Here is a 21,658-nt window from a genome sequence, read left to right as displayed (position 1 = left end):
GCCATGATGTGAAGGTGAAGGGCAGGGACTGGGACTGGGGTGAGTTGGCTCCTAGACCAGGCTGGAGGCTGTGAGACCAGGCAGCTCCAGTGCAGCGACAGCAGCATGGAGCAGGGTGTAACTGGTGCATCGGGAACTAGGGGAAACTGAGCAATCGCTTCAGCTGAAATGCCTTCAGCTCAGCCCTCTCTCCATCAGAGTGTGTTACATATCCCCTACAAGTGCCACTGTTCCATGAGAATGGCCAGATTGTTGTTTTCTTCTGTGCTGAATTGCTCCTGGTCAACTGACTGAGATCTAAATGGGTTATTGATACATTTTTAAAAATTATTTTCTTGCCTGGCTGCTCTAATATTAAAAACACCTTTCTCTTTTAGGAGCCCCCTTAACAAGGGAAATTACTAACCATACTTCATATAAGCACACATAAGTGAAGTCTGGCTCTAAACTAAGACTAAGTGCACATTTTGGGTTAATGATGTGTTTAAAGGTACCAGTGCTGTAAACCCATCTTTAAGGTCTTACATAATAAAGTCGCTAATAAAGAATGGTGAGGTATCAATGGAGAAAAGAGACCAACACTGCAAAATGTTGTTTCTTCCAGGCACTGATCCTTTAAAACTGATTCTTAAAAAAACCTGTTAAGGAATATGTATTTTGAAATATGTTTTTTTGATTTTTAAAACTATTGAATTGATTTTGCTCAAGTATAAACAGCAGTAAAGCAAGAAACAAAAACAACTGAAAGACTTCAAACCTGACAAAATTTAAGCCAGGAAATATAGAGACATGATTGAAAGGAACTAAAAATAACTTCTCCTAGTGATGACCTTAATATTAAAAGTCAGTAACCTATTGACTATAAGACATTTTATTTATATATACTCTTAGTACTCCCAAGACATTGACTGAAGGCAACTGTACAAGAAAAATGAAGTTACACTTTTTGTATGGTTGGTAAGAATAACACTGTTCCAATTCAACAAAGCATTTAAAGTTCACTTGTGTTTCAATTAAGCCAGTGGATTAAGCTTAAGTATCCTGTGAGGTATTTTATTGCTCTCTTTTACACTCGGGAGAAGTGAAGTAGTCACATTGAATTGCTTACTCAGGGCCAAAGAATTCTGTAAAAAACTAGGGTCTAGTCTTTGGGAATCTCAGCTAAACCATCTTTCATAAACTACTTTCTAGTTAATCTGTTATTTCTTTTTCTTTCTATATATACTCTTATACATGTTTCTCCATATAAGTATATTTACTTATATAAATATTTTTTTTTCTTCAAGTAACACACTTCAAATACTTATTACTCAAAGAGCAGTTTAATTTAGAGACATGATTCAACTGTTACATATTGAGAAACTGGTCACATAAAAATATCAACTTTCACAACTTAATTTCCCTTTTGTAATTGTTAAGGGGGAAAAAAGCTCAAAATCCCTCACTGAGGTTCCAGTTTGCGAGGGAAATATGCTATTCACTTCATAATAAGAAGTTAAGATGTCTGGATGTCAAGAATATCAGTGGCCTTTGTGCAGCGATTATGCCATAATGGAAAAACCCAGTAGATGCCTGGATCTCCCACCATCCCTCTACTGGAGAGCTCTCAGGCAACCTGCTACTCTTTCAGGTGCACTTAATATTTGCAGCACCAGCAAATTTGTCTGGGAGGCAAGTCCTCATCTGCCACTCACCAAGAGCAGGCTGTATTAAATTTTTATATTTATTGACATTTCATTACCATAATTGACTGCAGTTGGTTCTCTAGTAGAAGGCACAGGGCTGCCTCCTAAGCAGGAGAATTGGTCCCTTGAGTAGGATTTGCAATTAAAAACAACACAGAATGGATTTTTTTTTTATTGTGTAAATATGATGAGTTGAATTTTCAGCTTTAACTAGAGAATACGGGGTGTGCAGAAGGCTTTTTTCAAGAGTGAGCAAAATTACGAGTCAGTGGAAAGACGACCCCCAAAGGTGTCAATCAGTTTATACAAAATCAACTGTGCATGAAAAAGCCTCCTTTAATGTCTATTCTGAAAAAGTGGTCACATTAAAGAGTATTCTGTCCTGCTTGCTTGGTCCTGTATGCAGAAATTGATACTAAAAGGTGTATTAATTTTTTTACCATGTAATTCATTATTAAAAATGCTCTTAAAGACAAAGACTAAAGCAGCCTGGATCTTGAGAAAAATGCTTAATTACATACCTAAGTCTTAGCATTTAGCTTATATCATACCATTAATTTCATTTGGTAAAATCAAATCCACAACTGAAATAAATTATTCTTACTTCCCAGTTAATAGTATTACATTTTACAGTTGATTTTGATGTTGAAGATGGTACTTTGAAAACAGAATCTTTGATGAAGCTTTCACATTACCTAATTTAGAAGTAAAATGACGGGCATAAAGTTATGGCCGCACAGACAAATGGAGGTGTGAATTCCTCATGTACTGGTATACAGTGCTGTCTTGTGTGATGAATATAGTAATGATGAAGTAGTAATGATAGAGGCCTAACTGGGTTAGCTTTGTATAAAAGCAGTGCAGACAGAACAGTGATGAGTAATTTACACTGGTGCTTGTTCTTGCCATTCTGGTGCTTAAACTGGCATGTTTAAGGTCAGTATGGTCATCGTTATATATGTCACAGTGCAGGCTGTGCTGTAATACACCATTTGAACTGCCTAAATCTAAAATTAGGTACTTAACACCTCTGCTTTGCTGCCACCTAACTTTATGCTTAAAGTCCTCACAGCTCCACCTTCCACAAGCTCTTTGGGTGCCAAACTGCCCCTAGCCATGGTCAGGACTACCCAAGATGTGACAGTGGTAGGTAACTGTGTTTCAAGTTCATGCTATAACTCTTTTTAGATTTATGCACTATATGGCTTTCATCTACCTAACACAGCAAAAATACCAAAGGTGGGATTTGGTAGCAGGACAGTGGCTGGAGCTGCCACGATATGGGAAATCCAAGGTCAAATCTCCAGTCCAAAGAGTGCATGAAATAAATAAGATATAGCCTGGCAATTCGGGCACCTTTCTGAAAGTAAGAAATACCAAGTTTCTTAATGTAAATCTGGCACATCGGAGAGCCAACTCACAGGCTCTCAGCAGGGCCAGGACTTCAAACCCCAGGGCAGAGCACTGTGGGCCACTCCCCAGGATTTCAGTGCAATTTCTCACTGAGGAGGGAGCAGTGGGGGGAGCAGCCCCCCATCAACTGTGCTGAGCAGAGCAGAGCAGGGAAGAGTCAGATGGTCCTTTTGCTACACCTAGGCACCCACTGCCTTCTTTGCCTCCGTGCTCCAAAGATAATGTCATCTAATTTACTAAATTAAATATAAAATCAGTCTTTCACTAACATGAACTACCTTAATCTGCTAGAACATTTGTTCATTATACAGGTACTGTATACAGCCAGGGCAGGGGCTTTATTCCTTACTTGCACAGTTCCTGTTCTGGTGGAAAGGAATGTCATTCAGTGATAGTCGGTACCTGGTAACAGCCATGAACAAGTAAAATCACTCTAATCCTATATTCATGAGACTATTGCAAACCTGCTGAAGCACTGAAAAGGGATGGTACAGCTCCACACAACATTTCCACATGCCATATGACCCCACTGTCATATCCTAGAAATCAAACACAATTTAATTCTAGGAGAAGGAAGGAACCTGATTCCACCATTAAATTTTAGGCTCTGATTTATGGGCACAGACGCCACCACCTGACTCCACCAGAAAGTTTCCATCTAAGCCCAGTGAAACCAGGGATTTGGCTTCAAGAGCCACTCATTAATATGGTAAATAATTTGCAAAACAAAAAAGCTCAAGTGGTCTCTGCATTTCTGGCCTTCAGCCTCAGCATTTCTTTACCCAGGGTATAGTTTCATGTTGTAAAAACGGTTTGTCTTTTGTTTTGCCTCAAACAATATCTCACTATGTTAAACGAGACCTTCATGTGATAGAAACCCTGCAGAATTAGTCACTTCCATCTCTCCTACCTCTCTGTTTACCTATTGAGAAATTATTTGCGAGCTGACTTTCTAAATGCTGCTGAACTCCAAGTACTTTACTATGATATATTGTTTTAAAACAGAATTTTCAAAAACAGCACTAAGCTAACTTGCTTTCACTGACATTAAAGGGATTTGGACTTTTAAGTCACTCTCAGCTGTATCAAGAAAAGGATTTAGAAAAAATACACAGTGTTGGCATGTCTTTCTGCAGTCCCATTTAAATTATGACCCTTTTACTAATAGTATCAGCTTTTTGATTTCTTTTCATTTGCTAACAGTGCCTCTGTACTGGCCTGCCCTCTCACAGAGCCTGTGACCTCATCCACCTAGCTCTTACCTCTGCAACACAGGGAGCAGAGAAGGTCAGCAAACCAGGCGGTAACTGTAAGAGGTACCCTTGAGAAATGCAGAGGAGAGAGGTATGACATGAATGCTGCCTGTCCAACGGACTTTGATGGGGGGCTGCTCCCCTCACTGCTCCCTCCTCAGTGAGAAATAGCACTGAAATCCTGGGGAGTGGCCCACAATACTCTGTCCTGGGGTTTGAAGTCCTGGCCCTGCTGAGAGCCTGTGAGTTGGCTCCTAGTGTGAGGCTGTGCGGCTGGATGAGCCTTTCCCTCAGAAGGATGCATTCAGCACAGTATATAACAAGCAAGTTAATTTACTATCACAGCCATAATTACTCTTCCAATGTCTCCTGAAATATATATTTAACTGACAACAACAGTGGTTATTAAACTTATTTTGAGCTTTTCATATAATTAATACCTTCATTAACAATATTTAAAGGAATGTTTATGTTATGTTTCTAGGTAAATGAACATGGAAAGACACTTTGAAGAGACATCTACATATAAAAATTGAGGGGGACTCAGCACGGACAAAATCAGCAGGTATGCTTATATCAGGTTTGGATATATTAATTAAAATTGTGATGACTTATACAGCCTAAGATGCTTGTCATTTTAACATGATACACAATAACAGAAGATAGTGAATTATGTTGCCAGTGAACCTTTCCCCTAGGAGGATGTTATTGCACTTGCTAATTAGCTATAATAGGCAAATAGTAACACTCCAAAGTACTGCATTTACTTTGTCTAACTTAGTTTCAGAAAAGCTAGTATATGAAGACTGGAAAAATTCTATGCCCTGTAGTTGATCATATATAGATACATTTACAGTAGAAACATTTATGTTATAAAGCACATCATAATAAAAGTATTGCTAAGTTTCATGCAGATAGCTATTTTAATCAGTAACACTAAATTTTCTTCTCTAGTAATGGTGGCTATTGAGTTCTGTAAATTATTAGTATGAAGATGTTAAAGTAATGTGCAAAATGTAACTAACCTAGAGTACAGTAGAATCAATTTATTTACCAAAGCATTGCAATGCACTTTCTGGATATTTTATATATAGAGAAGAGATGATATGTAATCGCTTTTGCATTTGAATATCCATAAACTTCATTGGAAGACACACCATCACTGTAAATTTTTTGTAACTGTTTAGGTAACATCACAAGGGCTGTACTGAACTCAGTCTGTTTCTTCAGGTGCTTTTAATAATGTCATTTTCTGTCCCCTTTTTACACTCTTATCATAACAAATTTCTGTTTTGTTTTAAATCTTTTCCCATCAATGGAAGACTGGATGTGCTCACTCTGAGTCTCATCAGTATTGCGATTCCAGTAGGCTACAGGTGGTTAGGTCAGACTGATGTGATGCTTTCTTCTTTGAGTTAGGACTAAGAACAATTTGCCTCTCATGCTGGACAAGCTTAAAATCAAATATTGGACTCTACATTAATTTATATGGAGAAATTATTTCACTAGTATGGGACTTGTATGGAGCACTGGCAGCATCTCTTCAATGCTTCTGGACTCTAGGCAAATAACTTTTTGTTCTCTTCGTGGGAGCAATGTTTACAGAATACAGCAGAAATTTGTTGACATTACAGTTAGCATGTGGGAAATGGAACAGTTCTGGCATGCAGTGATTCATGTTGGGTGCCCTCTCCACGGCTTTTTAATGGAACTGGAATTTTACACTTAAAACTGTAGTGCTACAATGGCTTCATGGCTACATAGCAAAGCAAATGTAAATTGGGATCAATTTGTTCACAGGTGTGTCCATAGTTACTTGGAAGGCTCAAAATGTTTAATAATTAGAAAAACCTGAATTGGGCACTTTATAATTATGACTGAATTTTGATGTGTTTTACCTAGTTTATCTGCGAACATCTAGTTCAGCCTCAAAAAGCAACTAGTATAATAACTTCATGAGGTGTGAGGCACTTTTAACAACTAGCACAACCTTGTTTTATTTTCTTTTAGGCAAAAACCACTAGAGTGAGGAACTGTGCAAGCCTGGATTCAAGAGAACAAATATTACACTGAACAGCATAATAATGATTGCTCAACCTTATTTGTATCTACTTTGAATCAAGTCCTGCACTTGTTTGCCTATGTAAAGACTTCTTGATTCGGTCCTCAGTTGCCAATACCATTTTTCTGCCAACTGCAACTATGAAGCCTCACTGATTGCAATCAGAAATCTAATGGGGGAAAATATATATGCACATGCCTAGATATAAAATAAAAATTACTGATTTCTGAGAATATAAGAAGTAGTTGTTTTACATTAGCTACCCGTTAGCTTTCTATACTATGACTAGTATATGCAATTTTATTCATTTCTTAGGATAAACAAAAAAGCCTGTTTGTTTATCCACTTTTTTTGCCAGCAAAAACAAGAGAAAGTCCTTCAGAGGTGCTCCTTCCTTTAACACTCTTGTAACTTTTTGTACAACTACTTTGTACTACTTCTGCAAGGGTCATCCTTGTATGTGATATAGTCATCTGTAGCTCACAGTTTGAAAGTTCAGCTGCCTCTTGAGAACCTTTTCAGCAGCAAGATGATCTTTCCTTGAACTTGTAAGTCTGTTCCCTAGACAAATGGATTCTCCAAAGGTCTCTGCAAACAGAGCTACATTGGGATAGTAGAAGCCTCTTTGCAAGTAGGTAAGTCTAACAGATGACATTGCCATAGAAAATTCCCCAGGCCACACATCACCACCTTTAAATTGAGTACAGCTGAAAGGTCTACAGAGTATCCTACCTAGGGAGAGGTTCAAGTTACAGAATTCTGACCTAGATTGAAGTTAAATTTTGACTTGCATTGAAACACAACATTGTCAAGATCCTGGTTCTCTCTCATGCTCTTCTTTGGTGCGATGCAAATAAAAATACAGGTGGAAAGATGTATTTGTGTGATGACTCTTAACTCAGCATTTTCAACAATCCCAAAAACCTAGAGATTTAGGCATGATTTTGTATGGGCTTTTTACTCTGAGAGGCTTTGACCAAACTCAGCAGAAGGAAGATTTGGCAATGATGAGTAGAGTGTAGGTGTGAACAAAATTAGCAGCTTCTCTCTAGGCAGCCGAGGCTACAATTCATGTGTTGTGTGTTGACTGCTACATGAAAATGCATGAACAAAGATATTCTGTACAGAGCTTTAGTAACTGCCCTGTGTGTGCTGGATCTCAGAAGCTGGCAGTGTGTTGCTGGTGTAGAAAATACAAAATGAAAGTGGTCAAGTTGGAGGAACTAAAGTTCTGTAATTAGAAATGGTCTGTTAAAATTACATGCCACGTGGCAAGCCTACGAAACTTGTGTGTGGAGAGCATATTGGCAATGATTTACAATTAACCATCACATTGCAAATCACTCCTTAGCTGTTTTCTATTATGAAATTTGGAGAGTTGGAAAATGCATTTGTGCTACTTTATTTCCTTTTGAAATGGTAATTGCTACTGCTGAGGGGCAGTACTTAGTGCAGAAAATGAAATGTGCAGCATAGGGAGGAACTTGTTTCTGAGGAATTGTAATGATCTGAAAAAAGTGCTTTCTTGAAACACAAAAACACAAAAGAGCTTCATTTATGAAACTCCAACCAAACAAATAACAAAATAAAATAAAACACAGCTCTTTTTTTGTGCACAGGCCAACACTTACTACTTTGTTGCTGACTGTACTTTTTCCCTATCAAAGTGGGAGCAGTGGATTGACACTGGGTAAAGCTCATAAACCAATGGCTTGAGGGAAATGCAGATGTATGGAAATGTGATAGGAATGCCCTAAGGTAATGGATTTTGAGCCAATGCATTTGAAAATTATCAAGTGTTCTTCTAACTACTAGCCCTGTTAAGATACCTAGTATAGAACTGACAGTGGTACGGCCCTGGAGAGCTGGATGAAGTTTGACTTCTGTGTCTGAGGAAAAGAGGCTGTGCAGCCTAAGTGGAGAAAGCAGGTATGTTCTAATTAAGTGGTGATAAGTACCCCCTTACAGCTTCCCCCTTGATTGTGATTGTAAAAAAGACTGTGTTTATGAGTAGCTTTTATGGAGGGATATATTAAGGAAAGCAAGGAGTGAGGCTTCTGAGGTCTTAAATTTTCTAACCTGTGACAATAATCATGATTTCTCAGGTAATAAAGTAGGCTATCTAGCTCAAGTCCTCAGTTTAAAGTTAATATCTTTGAAAGCCAGATGATTTACTGTAATTTTGCTCATAGTGCTTTGCTGGTAGCAGTAAATAAAAACATCTACAGCACTTTTCATCAGAAGTGTCAGAGTGCTTTCCACACCTTAATCAATTAATTTTTATGACATGGTGACATGGTTATTTCCCTTTCTCTACTGGAGGAACTGAAAGGATCAGGGCAGCAACCAGAATGACAGCAGACTGAGTTGATGCTGCCAAGATGGTCCATCCACTTACAAAAAGAAGCAGTTGTATTGGATCAGCTTGGCAAAACAAGTAACTCACCACTGAGCTACAATGCAAAAATGCAGTGCACAGCAGCACCTAGCTAGAAAAAAAACAAGAAAAACGTGGGACTGCTGCTGGATCAGCTGGTGATCCAATGGCAGCAAACACAGACCAGGCTGAGGTACTCAGTGCTGCCTTTGCCTCAGGCTTTACTAACAAGGTCCACCCAGCCCTGTGCTTTGCAGCAGGGCTCAAGGAAGAGGAGGGTGACCAGCATTGGGTGTAAGTTGAAAAAAAAAAGAGATTTAGACCAAAACTAAGAAAAAGCTTTCTCCTTACAAAGATCCATACAACTCACAACTCACATACTTGTATAATAGCGGCATTTCTGCAATACCTCGACTACCAGCGGTCTTTCCGTAAGCACATGTACCATGCACAGCGCAGCAAGAGCAGGCACATGTCAGTGCATGCGTGCCCACTCCTGTAAGTAATCTGATTTTTAATCTAGGATGACAGTGAGCAGAGCTGAATGAAATCAGGACAATACAAAGGTATACGTGTTGGTTTCAGACTCCTTCCAGTTACAAAAACTGCAGCCAGAGACTGCATATTTAATTCAGGTCTGGTCCCTGTTTCTCAAGGAGAATCTGTGGTGCATACATGGTAGTATGTTCTCCAGCCGTTAGCAAGCATGAAATGGGAGGGAGTCCACCCATAAGAAAAGGGAGTGACTGTTATGTTCTTGTTTGCTGTTCTTGTAATATGGCTCCTTGCTCTCCAAGCAGCCTAAGTGCGAAGAGGAATACATAGAAGATGGTGGGAGACTCTGCAGGTGCTTGGACCAACTTCAAAATTACAAACTTAGGCATAGGAAAGCAAAATTGGGTTGAAAGAAGAATGTATTAAACCTATTTGCCAAACTAGGAGCAAAAATGGATGCCCTCAGTCCAATTTAGCCATGTTTTAATTTAGTTGGAGGCTATAATTCTGCCTGGAAACACACTATGTCCAAAAACACGTGATTGTTTGCAGGCAGTACATTTAATAAGCATCCTGCTACCTGTTGTCCAGCGGTGATGAAATACTTTGCTTTGCCTTGAGATCATATGCAGCTGGGGTTTTTTTTATTTTCAAGAAAAGATAAAAGTGGCTAATGAGGTAAGAATTACTACTGCAGAAAAATGGGGACAGTGGTTAGAATTTAAGGGTATTTAGGTGTATCTAATGATTTCAGTGGCACTTAGGCACTCAGTACCTTTAAAAACTAGCTAATTACATAACAAATAAGACACTACTTTAGCAGTTCTCTCAGGAACAGGAAACTGACAATATACTTACAGCTATATAAACAAAGGAATAAGCACCCTGTGTGGTAAATAAAATAATTGCTGGTACAATTGTCCATGTTTTGCAAATGATGAAATGGAAAGTGGAATAGTAATTTTCTCAGTAGCACCAATATAAATCAGAAGAAATACAACTAATTTTTGCTCATATAATTAGGGACTACAACTTTATCTCAGGTAGGTTAGTCACTTTCCACAGAGGTGCAGGAGTTGGTTCCATAGCAAGAATTTTAATTTTCCCACTTTTTTCTTGGAAAAGAAGTTGAACGTATATCCCTTCTACTGTATACCTTTTAATCATAAATGGAAATAGATATTTCTCCTGATTCTTATGAACACTTGATCTTAGTGTTAAGAAATGGCTACAATTTCAAAATTATAACTAAAGCTGTAAGCAGATTCCATAACATGCAGACACAAATGAGGTATCTTAGAAAAAGGAACTCTTTGCCATGTGTGTATAAATTCATGATTCTATGTAACTGAGGAAGTTCAGTTTGCAGCTACTTGCATTGCTTGTTTTGAACTAGAATCAGGAACATAATGTACAGGCACACTTTGCTTCCCTTTGATACTGTGATTTTTTTTTTTTCAGAATAAGAATCTTAGGAATAAGGTTCTTATTTTACTGTCAAGTTCTTTGTGCTTTGGAAAGTATGAGGGAGACAAAACATTCTATTTAATTTGGGTTTTCTCACAGTTTTCCTAATATTTGCCACATTATTGCTCTTGCATTTTGGGAGATCTATGCACCTGACATGTGAACAAAATTAACCCCTGAAAAGCTGTGCAGAAAGGTGCATACCCCAAGACACCTTCTGAGACAATACCTGCACTTATAGCCTATGGACTGAATAATTTTCCTGGGATTAGATGTCTTGGCTCCCCAGTCTCTCACATATGTGCATACTTCTCTAAAAGCAAGATATTTTTGAGGTAGTAGCTGCAGGTTCTTTAGATTTCTAATCCAGCTAGGGATTCTTTTGAGTAAACCACAATTCTGAAGGAAAAATAATCTATAACTGCTTAGACCTAAAGCATCAGGTTTGGGAGTGTTGTTGCTGTCAGAAACCATTTTAGCCCAAAGGAAATACAATTTCTTGAGAAACACTTCTCATCTGCTATATTTCAATCCTTGAAGTATACAAGTATATTTGAAAAGCAAAGTGCTTATGTTTATATCTGCTTTTATAAGTTTAACTGTAATCAGCAGACTAGGAACGGAGTGCTCAAGTCATTTTATCTACATTATTTGTGGAGAATCTCTGAGAACACAGGAGTGCTTCTGACCTAGTTAAACTCCTGCTATTTTGAAAATGATTATTAAAAAGCCATCAATACTTCTCTGAGCCCGCATACTCACTTGTTGCCCGGTAACCAGAAGGATGGAGCCTTCTTTCCCATGTACCACTTGCCGGTAAATGTGATCTAGAATTAAGAGTTCACTCCAGCAGTTCTGAAGCAACTTCATTTGGTCATCAACCTGTAAAGCAAACACAAACATCAGTGGCATCACTCTGGGACTAAGTCTCACATCACACTATGGAATCAGTCCTTCTTCAAGCAGCTGGTTAACGTCATGAGAGCAGAAATGCTATAAAAAATCGTTCATCCACAAAATTGCTATTCTCAGCTGAATAAACAGAGCACTGCAGAAATCCTTATCTATAAAATGTACAGAATATTTACTACTGATTACATTGTAGGAAAGCAGAACTATGGCATTGTTATGCAAAGCAATAATAATAGTATATTTATGAAATGCTCATAGAAATGGGACATTATTTTTACCCAAAACAAGAATAGCAGAAATAATGCTAATGTGAACTTTCCCATACTCTCCATACTTGAATGTCAGCTTCTGGAAATAGTAAGGAATCTGCAGATTCAAGAGCGTTATTACTGCAACAAGGCTAAACCAGAGGTAGGCCCCTTGCAAAGGAAAAAGTGAAGAGGTAAACGCTCCCTCTAAGAATGGTTGTGGTACTATAAAAAAGAAGAAAACTTCTTTATAAACAGAAGTCTAGTAGCTTCAAGTGTCACTTGAAGGGTAAGAAAGGGCTGTGCACAAGGCAGTAGTGAGCGGTGAGACATACCACTGACTGTGTTTGGTAACAGAAGGAACACACTGGGCACTCAGCACAAGCAACCTATGTTAAGTTTTTGTGCAATGTTATTTGAGATGTACATATTATAGGACAACAAAGTATATCGCTAAACTGACTCCTACTGCAACTGGTTTTAATTCCATTTTATTCACTTTAAAGACTGAAAAATTATGAAGATTTCCATAGAAATGGGAGAAAATTTTCACAAATTAGTGGAAGGCAGACTATGAATTCAAGTCATGGTAAGCATCAATATCCTCTGGACCTGTTCTTACTGAACTCACTGATTTCTTCCTAAAATGAAACAAGATCTTTGACTTCAGACACATGTCCTGATAAAACTGAGAGATGCGTACATTAGTATTGCTACAATGAAGTGCCTGATGCTGATGTGCTAATAACATGTATATGGTTAAAAGGACTCTAAGAAGCTGCATAGATAGCAATTGCCATACAGATAAAAAATGCTATGAATTAGGAGAAGTAAAAGAAAGAAGAAATTAGCAAAGCAAATACTCAAAGTGGAGAAATACCTAGAATTTCTGAGAATGCCTAGAATTTCTCCCCCACAGCCTGCACTAGGACCCTCAGTTCTTGCTTTTGCCTGCTCCACGACTGCAGCAGGTATCTGTGCTGAGAAACTGCACAGTTCATTCCCTCTACTACTGCTTTACTTATAGGATGATAAAATTTTCATGGGAATTTGTTTTTGTTTGTTTGTTTGGTTGATTTTTTTGTTTGATTAATTTGTTTTGTTTTGTTTTGATTTTGCTTTTATTTTTATTCCTCCTCGCCACATTTGCTCTCTTAAAAAAACAAAGAAGAAAAAAAATAAGGAAAATGATATCCAAATATCTGTGCCAAAATAGCTTAAGACTGCAAAATCAAGTACTGCAGAGTTAGTTAATGCTTGTATTAAGATATCTCTCCTATTTCTACTTTATCTTCAATCTGCATTTGTGTTACAGATTTTAACGCATAGACACAAAACGGCTGAATTAGCATTGTGCAAACACTCTCAGTTCCGATATTTCAAATGTTTTGCATGCTTTGCCTTTTCAGTATTAAGAATAATCTTTTATCACAGTTGCTGTTCTGCCTGCAGTCACAGCCAACAAGTCTATACTCAGATAACTCCTCTAAGATACATATCCATTGGCAATAGAGATGGAGGAAAGAAAGAGGTGTGGAGTCTGTAGATGGATATATTATTAAGTCAAAGTAAAGCTAGTGCTATCACAAACTCAGCCTTGTTCCGTCCCGACGCTGTCTGTGACCATGATAATTCATTTCTGTGCAGATCACAGAGCAAGGCTGACTCTGTATTAAGAGATCTCTCTTCCTCTGCCCACAAGTATTTGACTACAAAACCATTTCAACCAAGTGACTTGTTAGTTCAAGAGAGGACAGTAAATTACCAAAACATGATCCAGGTTTAAAATAAGGCATTTTTTGAAGAAAATGTTTGAAATCTGCAGATTCTAGTACTCTTGCTTTTTACGTGAAACTGTTTTATGATCATTTCCTTCTCTGTAAAACAAGGTGTTATAAAAATCAGATAAATCATGCTAACATGATAATTTAATCCAAAACTAGCATTTCACACAAAGCTATCACAGCTTACATCTGAATGAAACAAACTGAGAGAGTTTAAGCATTCAGCATCTATGTCATAACAACTAATACCTGAATACGAGGTCAAGCATTTGATTATATTATAAATGACATATTTCCAACTAACCCATCTGCCTCAGTCACAGGCTTTTGAAAACAAACTGCACTTTACAGGTCTGGCTTTCTGAAGGCCTCAACAGCAGCTAGTCTGCAATCAAAGCTTACCTCCCAAGTTTTATCAAATCACTACCGAGCCAGTGCTGTGAGAACAGTATGAGACAGCAAAATCACAAAAACATGTTTTGCACATAGTCTGTTCCTGCTGTTCTACAAGAATCATAAAAGTAGCAACAGCGAACATCTGCTAGAGTTTCACAAAATCTGCTCCTCAGTATTCACTGTAATTTAACCAGTGAAAGCCTATAAAATGGATAGCATAAAAGTACAACACACATCCGGAACACAGTTTTGCCTTCAGAAGACTATTACATTCAGCTGCTTTTGCCATTTTAAGAAAGCTGGCAGAGCAACAGAACACTTCCCAGTTTGCACTAGGAAGAAACAGAGATGACTTTAAGGAGGGTCACGGATTACTAAAATGTAGGGCAAGTGATCGATTCCAACCTATTTCTGAAAGGCATATAGTAGATGAGGAAAAACACATACTTTATCTCTGCTAGTGCATATGAAATGAAAAATAGAAAACAACATAGAACACATTGAACAAAAATGGTAACACATCACTTCTTATGTTAGAATGAGCTGGTAAACTTTATGATGTGTGTAACTTCAGCCAGAACACAAACACCTTTGTGTTTCCCTGGCACATGAATAAATGAATTGCAGAAGCATATTATCTGGCAAAATGAAAAAAATCAGCCTTTCACCAAAGGAAGTACGTGCCTTAAACTGATCCTGAAGGCAAAGAGACTTCAATTTTGGTGGCCAAAGTGGAGAGTGAGGTCTGAAGAGGAAGGGTCCTCTGCAGAAAAAGCACCCTGTGGACTTCAGTCTTCTGACTTCAAAGCCAAAGCGTGTCAGTCCACTGTTAACAGGGTAAGCAGGAGAAAAGGTAAGATTCTGTCACCAAGATAACTTAGCTCCAGTCTGGGACTTCCTATAATCAATGCAATTTTCAATCGTGGTATAAATTGAATTAGAAACAAGCTCATAAACTGGCTAAACTTTGAGGTTTTTCAGTCTGTGGAGATCTCTGAGACTATTATAAAAGTTTTAACAAGAAAAAGTGTCCTTTCCCCCAACTAGTGGGAATGCTCATAGATAAAAACTGAACATCATACGGCCAACAACCAGCTGCTGCAAGAACACTCCCCAAATTTGCAGCTGCTCCCTGCCATAAGGGCACACTAACACAAGGATAATGTAATCCATGTCTTACCTAAGCAAGTTGTCGAATGAGATACCCATTTGACAGCTATCTAGCCTTGAGCAAAAGCGTGAGTAAATACTGTGCCCAGATAGTTAAATTTAGGTTCTCTTTAGCCAGTGGCATTCAGGAGAAGACACACCAGTGGGGATAGCGTAACTGAAAACTGTTGCTGAAGAAACAGCTTTTAAGGAAAGACGTGGAGGAAGCTAAGGGACAGTATGTGACTCAAAAGAAAGAGGAGATCATTTCCAGCACACAGGGTGGCATGAAAGAGTAATAATGTTACAAGTATGAAAGGAGTAAAATATCACAGTTGTAAAACTGCTGCTAAGTGACAAGAGAAGCAAAGAGGGTGCTTAGACTTAGGCTTTAAAGGAGGGCAATAGGGAGGCTGTGTGGTGAGAGAAGACATAGGAAGTTGGATGTCAGGTAAAAACCTTGATGGTGCGGGTGATGAGACTGGATGAGATGCAGACTTAAAGGGTTTGTGTGACAGTAAGTGGTGTTGCTGGGCCATTAGGAGCAGGTAGTTTGTGTCAGAGAAGCAGAGGGTGGCGGTTGTTGCCAGCACAGGCAGGAGGTGAAAGTGGACACGTACATTTTCTACTCTCTCAAACAGTACGGATACAAAGCTGGAGCAAGGGATAGCTTTCTGATAGCACTAAGACATGGCACTAGGTAAATCCTTCTCAGTACTCCACTCTTCTCAGTGAAGCACCAGAGTGGAACTGCTGTACGGCTTGATCGAGAGGAGTTTGTGTGTCTTGGAACAGGGATGGATGAAGGTGGGTCACAGTGCAGTAGGAGAGTCTATGCCCCAAGCATGGGAGAGTCACTGTGCTCCCTAAATCAGCTTAGTCTTCAATTTCACTATAAAACAGTGTTCCTCATTTAAAACTTAAAAAAAATCAGATCTGTGAAAAGAGTGAGACAGAGAGATATGCCCCCTCCACCAAGTCCATTGACCTTTTTTCCCAGGAGTTTAATGGGACCATGGAGCCTGGTGGAACTGTGACACTTTGTGTCCACTGTGAAAGATTCATGTGGTATTGCTCATTTGCACAGTGAACTTCATACTCTTAAATATCTGAATACAGGTTTGAATACAGAATTCCCTGCTGGTATGCCCAAGTTCCTCCACTGCCAGCTGGAACTATAAGGTGACTTTAAATCACGTTTCTGAGTTCTTTGCTAACAAAGATTAGAAAACAGAAGTGCATGAGAATATATTTAGATGGAACAATTAGTTTGCATAATTTATCTTACCAATATAATGCAAGCTATGGAGGCTATTTCCAGGACTGGAGGAAATAGACTCTCAATTTGAAGTGTAAATGTCTAATCCTGAGCACTGTGGTGACACTCTATTTCTTGATGGGATGAAAAAGATGGTCTGGGATTGGGGATGGAGGTGTCACACTTGTCTGCTAAACCTCGGACTCCCACTCAGCTTTTGGTATGGGACTCAGTGGAAGTTTGTCAGGCTCATTGAGGCCTCTGTTGACATTGCAATACATGGTCATGCATTATCAATTGTAGTTAAAGGAAGGACTTATCTCAGAAATGCTGGTTACTCATCTGAAGAACTATTTGTGCTGATGTTATAAATGAGGAAAGCTAGTGCAACACAAGAGTAGTATTGTTGTAGAGTGTATGCTTCCCACACCATAGAACGTTAATCATTATAAACTTTTGTTTTCTCTGAAGACGAACATTGAAATTGCCAAACACTAAAATGAAGAATAATGTGTATGCTTTGCTGAAATGCACCTTAATCTTATCAACACCACACTGTGTCTTTCTTTTAGGAAAGTGTTTCACAGTATTTAGCATACTGTAACCCACAACTGCAGATTTATTGCAATTTTTCTTCTGAAAAGGGATTTTCTGCCTGACACTTGATGAATTACCTGTTAAGAAGTTTCGGGGTCATGCTTTTTTTGTCTTGCTTTAAGTTAAATATTTTCCTTATAATTATTGCTGCAAATTCAGTTAAAGAATGCACTCACCTTTTACCCAGTCTACACCTCTCTTTCTGAGAAGTTCTGAGAATCCTTTTTCATCTCCTTTCATTTGCATCAACTTGCACTATAGCTTTGGGCTTTTCTGCTACTAAAAATTTAAAAGGGTATCTAATGATTAAAAAAAAAAGATTGAAATTTATGTGATAAAAGCATGTTGGATTCAGCTGAATTGTTTTTACTTATGCTTCCAAAAGGGAATGCTAATACAGAAATAACATGAAGCATTCATCTCATAGTGCCACTTTTAAATTCTACGGCCATTGAATAGCCATTTCCTAGTGAATATGAAGTGATTAAACATCTGTCTGAATTGTTCAGCCTGAAGCATATGGGTTCAAGGGATGGTTGAACTTTCTTTCAAATGTAGTTAGGAGATCACTCACAAGTCGTTGCAGACATATAGCTCTAGTTGTTACTCCATTTTCTTATGCTATAGTGAAGCAAATCGCCCCAAATCAAAGTTTTATAAGACAAGTGCACTCCAGAGGCTAATTTTTACTCCTGAATGCATGCATGGTTTCCAAATTGTTACATAGGTAGAGAAAGATTTGTACTCTCCAGGCGCGTTGCTTCTAACAGTCAGAAACCTCCCGTGTAAGATTGCTGTGAAAAAGCAGCACATAACAGCCAATGTGTTTTTTAAAAGTAAATGCACATAACTTTCAGAATCAGTGAATACCCTAATAAAATGTGATTACTACCTATAACCTCAGTAATAAAATGCTACAAAGTTCAAGAAAAAATGATTTAACATTAACTATGATTGTTCCAGCTTTTTACTACATACCTGTGTGTTATATAAAATTTCTGGGTATGATCTTTACAAGCCCATGTTGGGTTAGACAACTGTCCTGTTGCCATCTAGCCCTAGTGTGAAGTGGGTGTCAAATCTGTTCAGGTTTGGGACCATTTTACATTTGTTGTGATTTAAAACTGAAAGGAAATATAGAAATACTTTAGTGCCTTTTCCTGCTCCTTTACGGCATGTAAAGAGGCTGTTATAATGGTGCAATTATACCTGGCATGCATGTATGTGTGAGTTTATACCCCTTTCTTCAATAACTTATAAATCCAACGGTCACTGTCAGTTTAGTTCAACAAGGAGTTCATCTATCCAAGATATTAAGCTCCTATATGTCTTGTGTAAATCAGTATCCAGACAGAGAAAAGGAACTGCTGAGCACCATGCTCAGAGAAAGGCTAATGTGATCACCCCTTACTCAAGAGCAGAGAACTGAGAGAGAAGAGATGACTAAAATGCTTCATTAACTCCCTGCTCATGGAACCATTAATATTTGGAATATCAAGCCCCTTTCGTTTTTTTTTTAAAGACATAGATAAGGAATTTATAGCACAAAGCGGCATTATACCTTTGAAAATCCCCACGCTTCTATCTTTACAAAATGTGAAGCTGTGAATATGTGGTGCCTGTGCTCTGAATGCCATGTGGTGTTTCCTGCTTAGCAAATGCACACAGGGAGAGCGACGGCTTTTCAACAGCTTCTCCTCTGCTGTTGCGTGCCCCCGGACAGCAATGTGCAAGGTCACTGTGAAAGAGGGGATCACAGCAGCAGTGACCAGCCCTTTCCCAGTTTCACTGCTAATCTTCCACGGAGTCAAAATATTTTAATAAAAAGCAGCCTGGAGCATCATTTCACACTTATCTCGTTTTCTTGCAGGAATATAATACAAGGTGTATGAGTCTAGGGGCCTGAGATTGCTGAAGGGAGTATGGGCAAGCAGCAGATGGTGATCCTACTAAAGAATAAGACCTCTCTTCTTTTATGGATCTTTGGACTCCATTTAGAGAGTATTCCCCTCTATTAAGGAGAAGGTAAATGTCAAATCTCAGTTCTTCAAACATCAGATGAAAGGGCTGTTACAATAAACTTTGTGTGTATATATATATATAAAAAATATAGTGCGTCAAATGCAACATATAAAACTCCTTTTTTTTCCTCCTTTTCCTCACATTTATCTCTGTGCAAACTGCATGAAAATGACTTAGTATTTCACAGTCAGCATTATTTCTGATGAATTATAAATGTGTTTTTCTTATTTTTGGGAGGTTTGGGTATTTTTTAACTGAAAATAAGAAAATTATTTCTTTTTAGTCCCAACTGAAAATTTTGCTTACAATGTAGTGTTTCTTCCCTGTCAAAGTGAATGTAAAGCTAAGAAAAGAGAAAACTAATTCTTCTTCTCAGCATCTGTTCCACAGGATAAAGGAGGTGCCTTCTTCAGGACTGGACCCATAGAACTGACCTTCAAAGTCCTACTCCTGTGAGTATCTCTACTGATGTTAGTACAGCATAAGTTTATGTATAGTAACATAAACATTTTGTTGTATGTATACAACAAAAACAACAGGTAATGCTATGTAGTTTGTGTATCAATTTTAGTACTAAAGCTTTTTTATTCCCTTGAATTACTCTGGAAATACACCTGTTCTTTCTGATGTCAACAAACTAACTGCAAATATGGGCCATGTTTAACTCTTAACTTGCATGAACTTAAGTCCTTTGATTTCCACATAAACAAAATCAGAATTAGGCCCACTCAATTCATTGTTAGCCTTGTGGGTCTGATTTGGTTTTTAGAATGCACAATGATGTCCTCCAGGGAATCAGAAGATAAGACTGAGTCTAGTAAATTTTATGGTACTGCTGGTGAATTTATTCTCAATATATTGCATCAGCAGTTTCATTCTACTGTACAGCAGTCTTCCATTAAAGTCTCTGTGGTCTTCTCTAAGTCACACATATTTTAGTATTATCTGAAAGGTTTTCTAATACGTAATGTTCCTTTCCTGTTTGGTGATTTATTGGATAAATTATGATTTCATTTTTCTTACAGCTACCCAATTTTTTCAGCTGACACTTATTCAAAGAGTATATAGGTAAACTTTGCCTCTCCTACCTTAGCACTCATTTGTCAAATTTCTTTGAAAACAGCAACGTCAAATTTCAACAGAGATCAATACAATATAGGGTGAATTGCTAATACTAAAGACAAAGTCCTAGTAAGAACTAAATTTATTTTCCATAAAATAAATATTATATTAAAACTCAATCAACTAAGTATAATATGGAAAATATTTTCTAACTTGTGACATGAGAGACATGTTAATTTCAGAAAGACTCTGTAACATGATAACAGGCAGGCAGAGTAATCTCTCAGCACACTTAGGGTCCTGTTCTTTCAAGTGCTGCATGTCCCAGAACACTGTTTTTTGCATGCATTAACACAAGAGTTACTTAAATTAGCTTGTTTAAATTACACCATGTGGTTACTCTTCTGTTTAATAAGGCTTGCATTTATTTCCAGTACAGCTATTAAAGAGGGTGTGGAGTACAGGAACATGGCAAGCCATAAAAGAAGTATAACCTTACTCATTTAACTGATGACATCTACAAAGGTAGGTTTGTGTACACAGTGTGGGACTGTATTCACAGCGATACTGATGGGAATAGGCAAATGATCTTCTGGTGTCATGAATAAAAAGAAGTTACTTTAACATTGCAGCAGTGGAAAGGAGGGAAGCATAATCTTCCAGGTAAGTATTAGTGATACCCAGAGTTGGGCCCTGATAAACCACACAAAGAATCTAATACATTGAATGTTCCATACCATTTCTTGTTATCAACAAATCAGCAGTTTTGTATTTTAAATGTTCTTTATCTTTTGATTACATAGCATTGCAATATTTTTCAGAACTTAAAATATGCTGGTATACATTCTACTTTTCATAGTCCTCTTAATACTTTTGACACTGTGTTTCTCCTCTGTTTTGTAATAGAACAGTCAAAAAGAGCCACAGCAAAAGCAGTAAGAAATCATGAGAAACAGTTTCTTCAGTCAAGATGTGAAAGGAGATTGTACGCTGATGAAGAAAAAATACAGAAAGGTTGTCTTACATCCCAAGGGCTGCAGCAGTAACAGTAAGTCACTGGGACAGAGATTAAATGAGAAAGAAGACCCAATAAGGGAGAAAGTGAAAGAAAATTCAGCATTATGAATGGGGGTTGTCATATATTAAACCAGTATCCATCTGACTCGATAGAAAAAGTTGCTTAAAAACAACACCAAAAGAAGCTGAAGTCATACAAGATGATTGTGGAGAAGTGGTGACAAGCAGTGATGCACAATCCAATGAGCTACTGTACATGTGAACGATCCAAAAGACTTAGTACTTCTCTTTACATCTTAAAAGCATTGCGGGAGGCTCTCAGCATGCAGCTACTACTATCTAGCTAAATCCTTCCAACTATGAACATCATCTTCAAAAAAAATTAACTCCTTTCCTGACAAAGTCAAGTGTAAAAGAGCAGACAGAGCCATGCTATTAAAATCACAGGAAGTGCTGATTGA

General features: G+C 38.0%; 1 protein-coding gene across 1 annotated transcript in view; it reads right to left on the bottom strand.

Annotated features, from left to right (window-relative positions):
- Positions 1 to 21,658, bottom strand: part of NR5A2 (nuclear receptor subfamily 5, group A, member 2) — a gene marked incomplete at its 3' end in the record, with an annotated part of 52,775 nt that overhangs the window by 1,259 nt on the left and 29,858 nt on the right. The window contains exon 4 of the mRNA XM_010178727.1: positions 11,515 to 11,634. Within this exon, the coding sequence (XP_010177029.1) occupies positions 11,515 to 11,634 (120 nt within the window). The remainder of the gene's footprint in view (positions 1 to 11,514; positions 11,635 to 21,658) is intronic.

Source organism: Mesitornis unicolor, unplaced genomic scaffold (genome assembly GCF_000695765.1).
Source record: "Mesitornis unicolor isolate BGI_N332 unplaced genomic scaffold, ASM69576v1 scaffold24912, whole genome shotgun sequence".
Classification (NCBI taxonomy): Eukaryota; Metazoa; Chordata; class Aves; order Mesitornithiformes; family Mesitornithidae; genus Mesitornis; species Mesitornis unicolor.
Note: the sequence above shows the minus strand (reverse complement) of the source record. Positions and strands in the feature narration are given on the sequence as shown.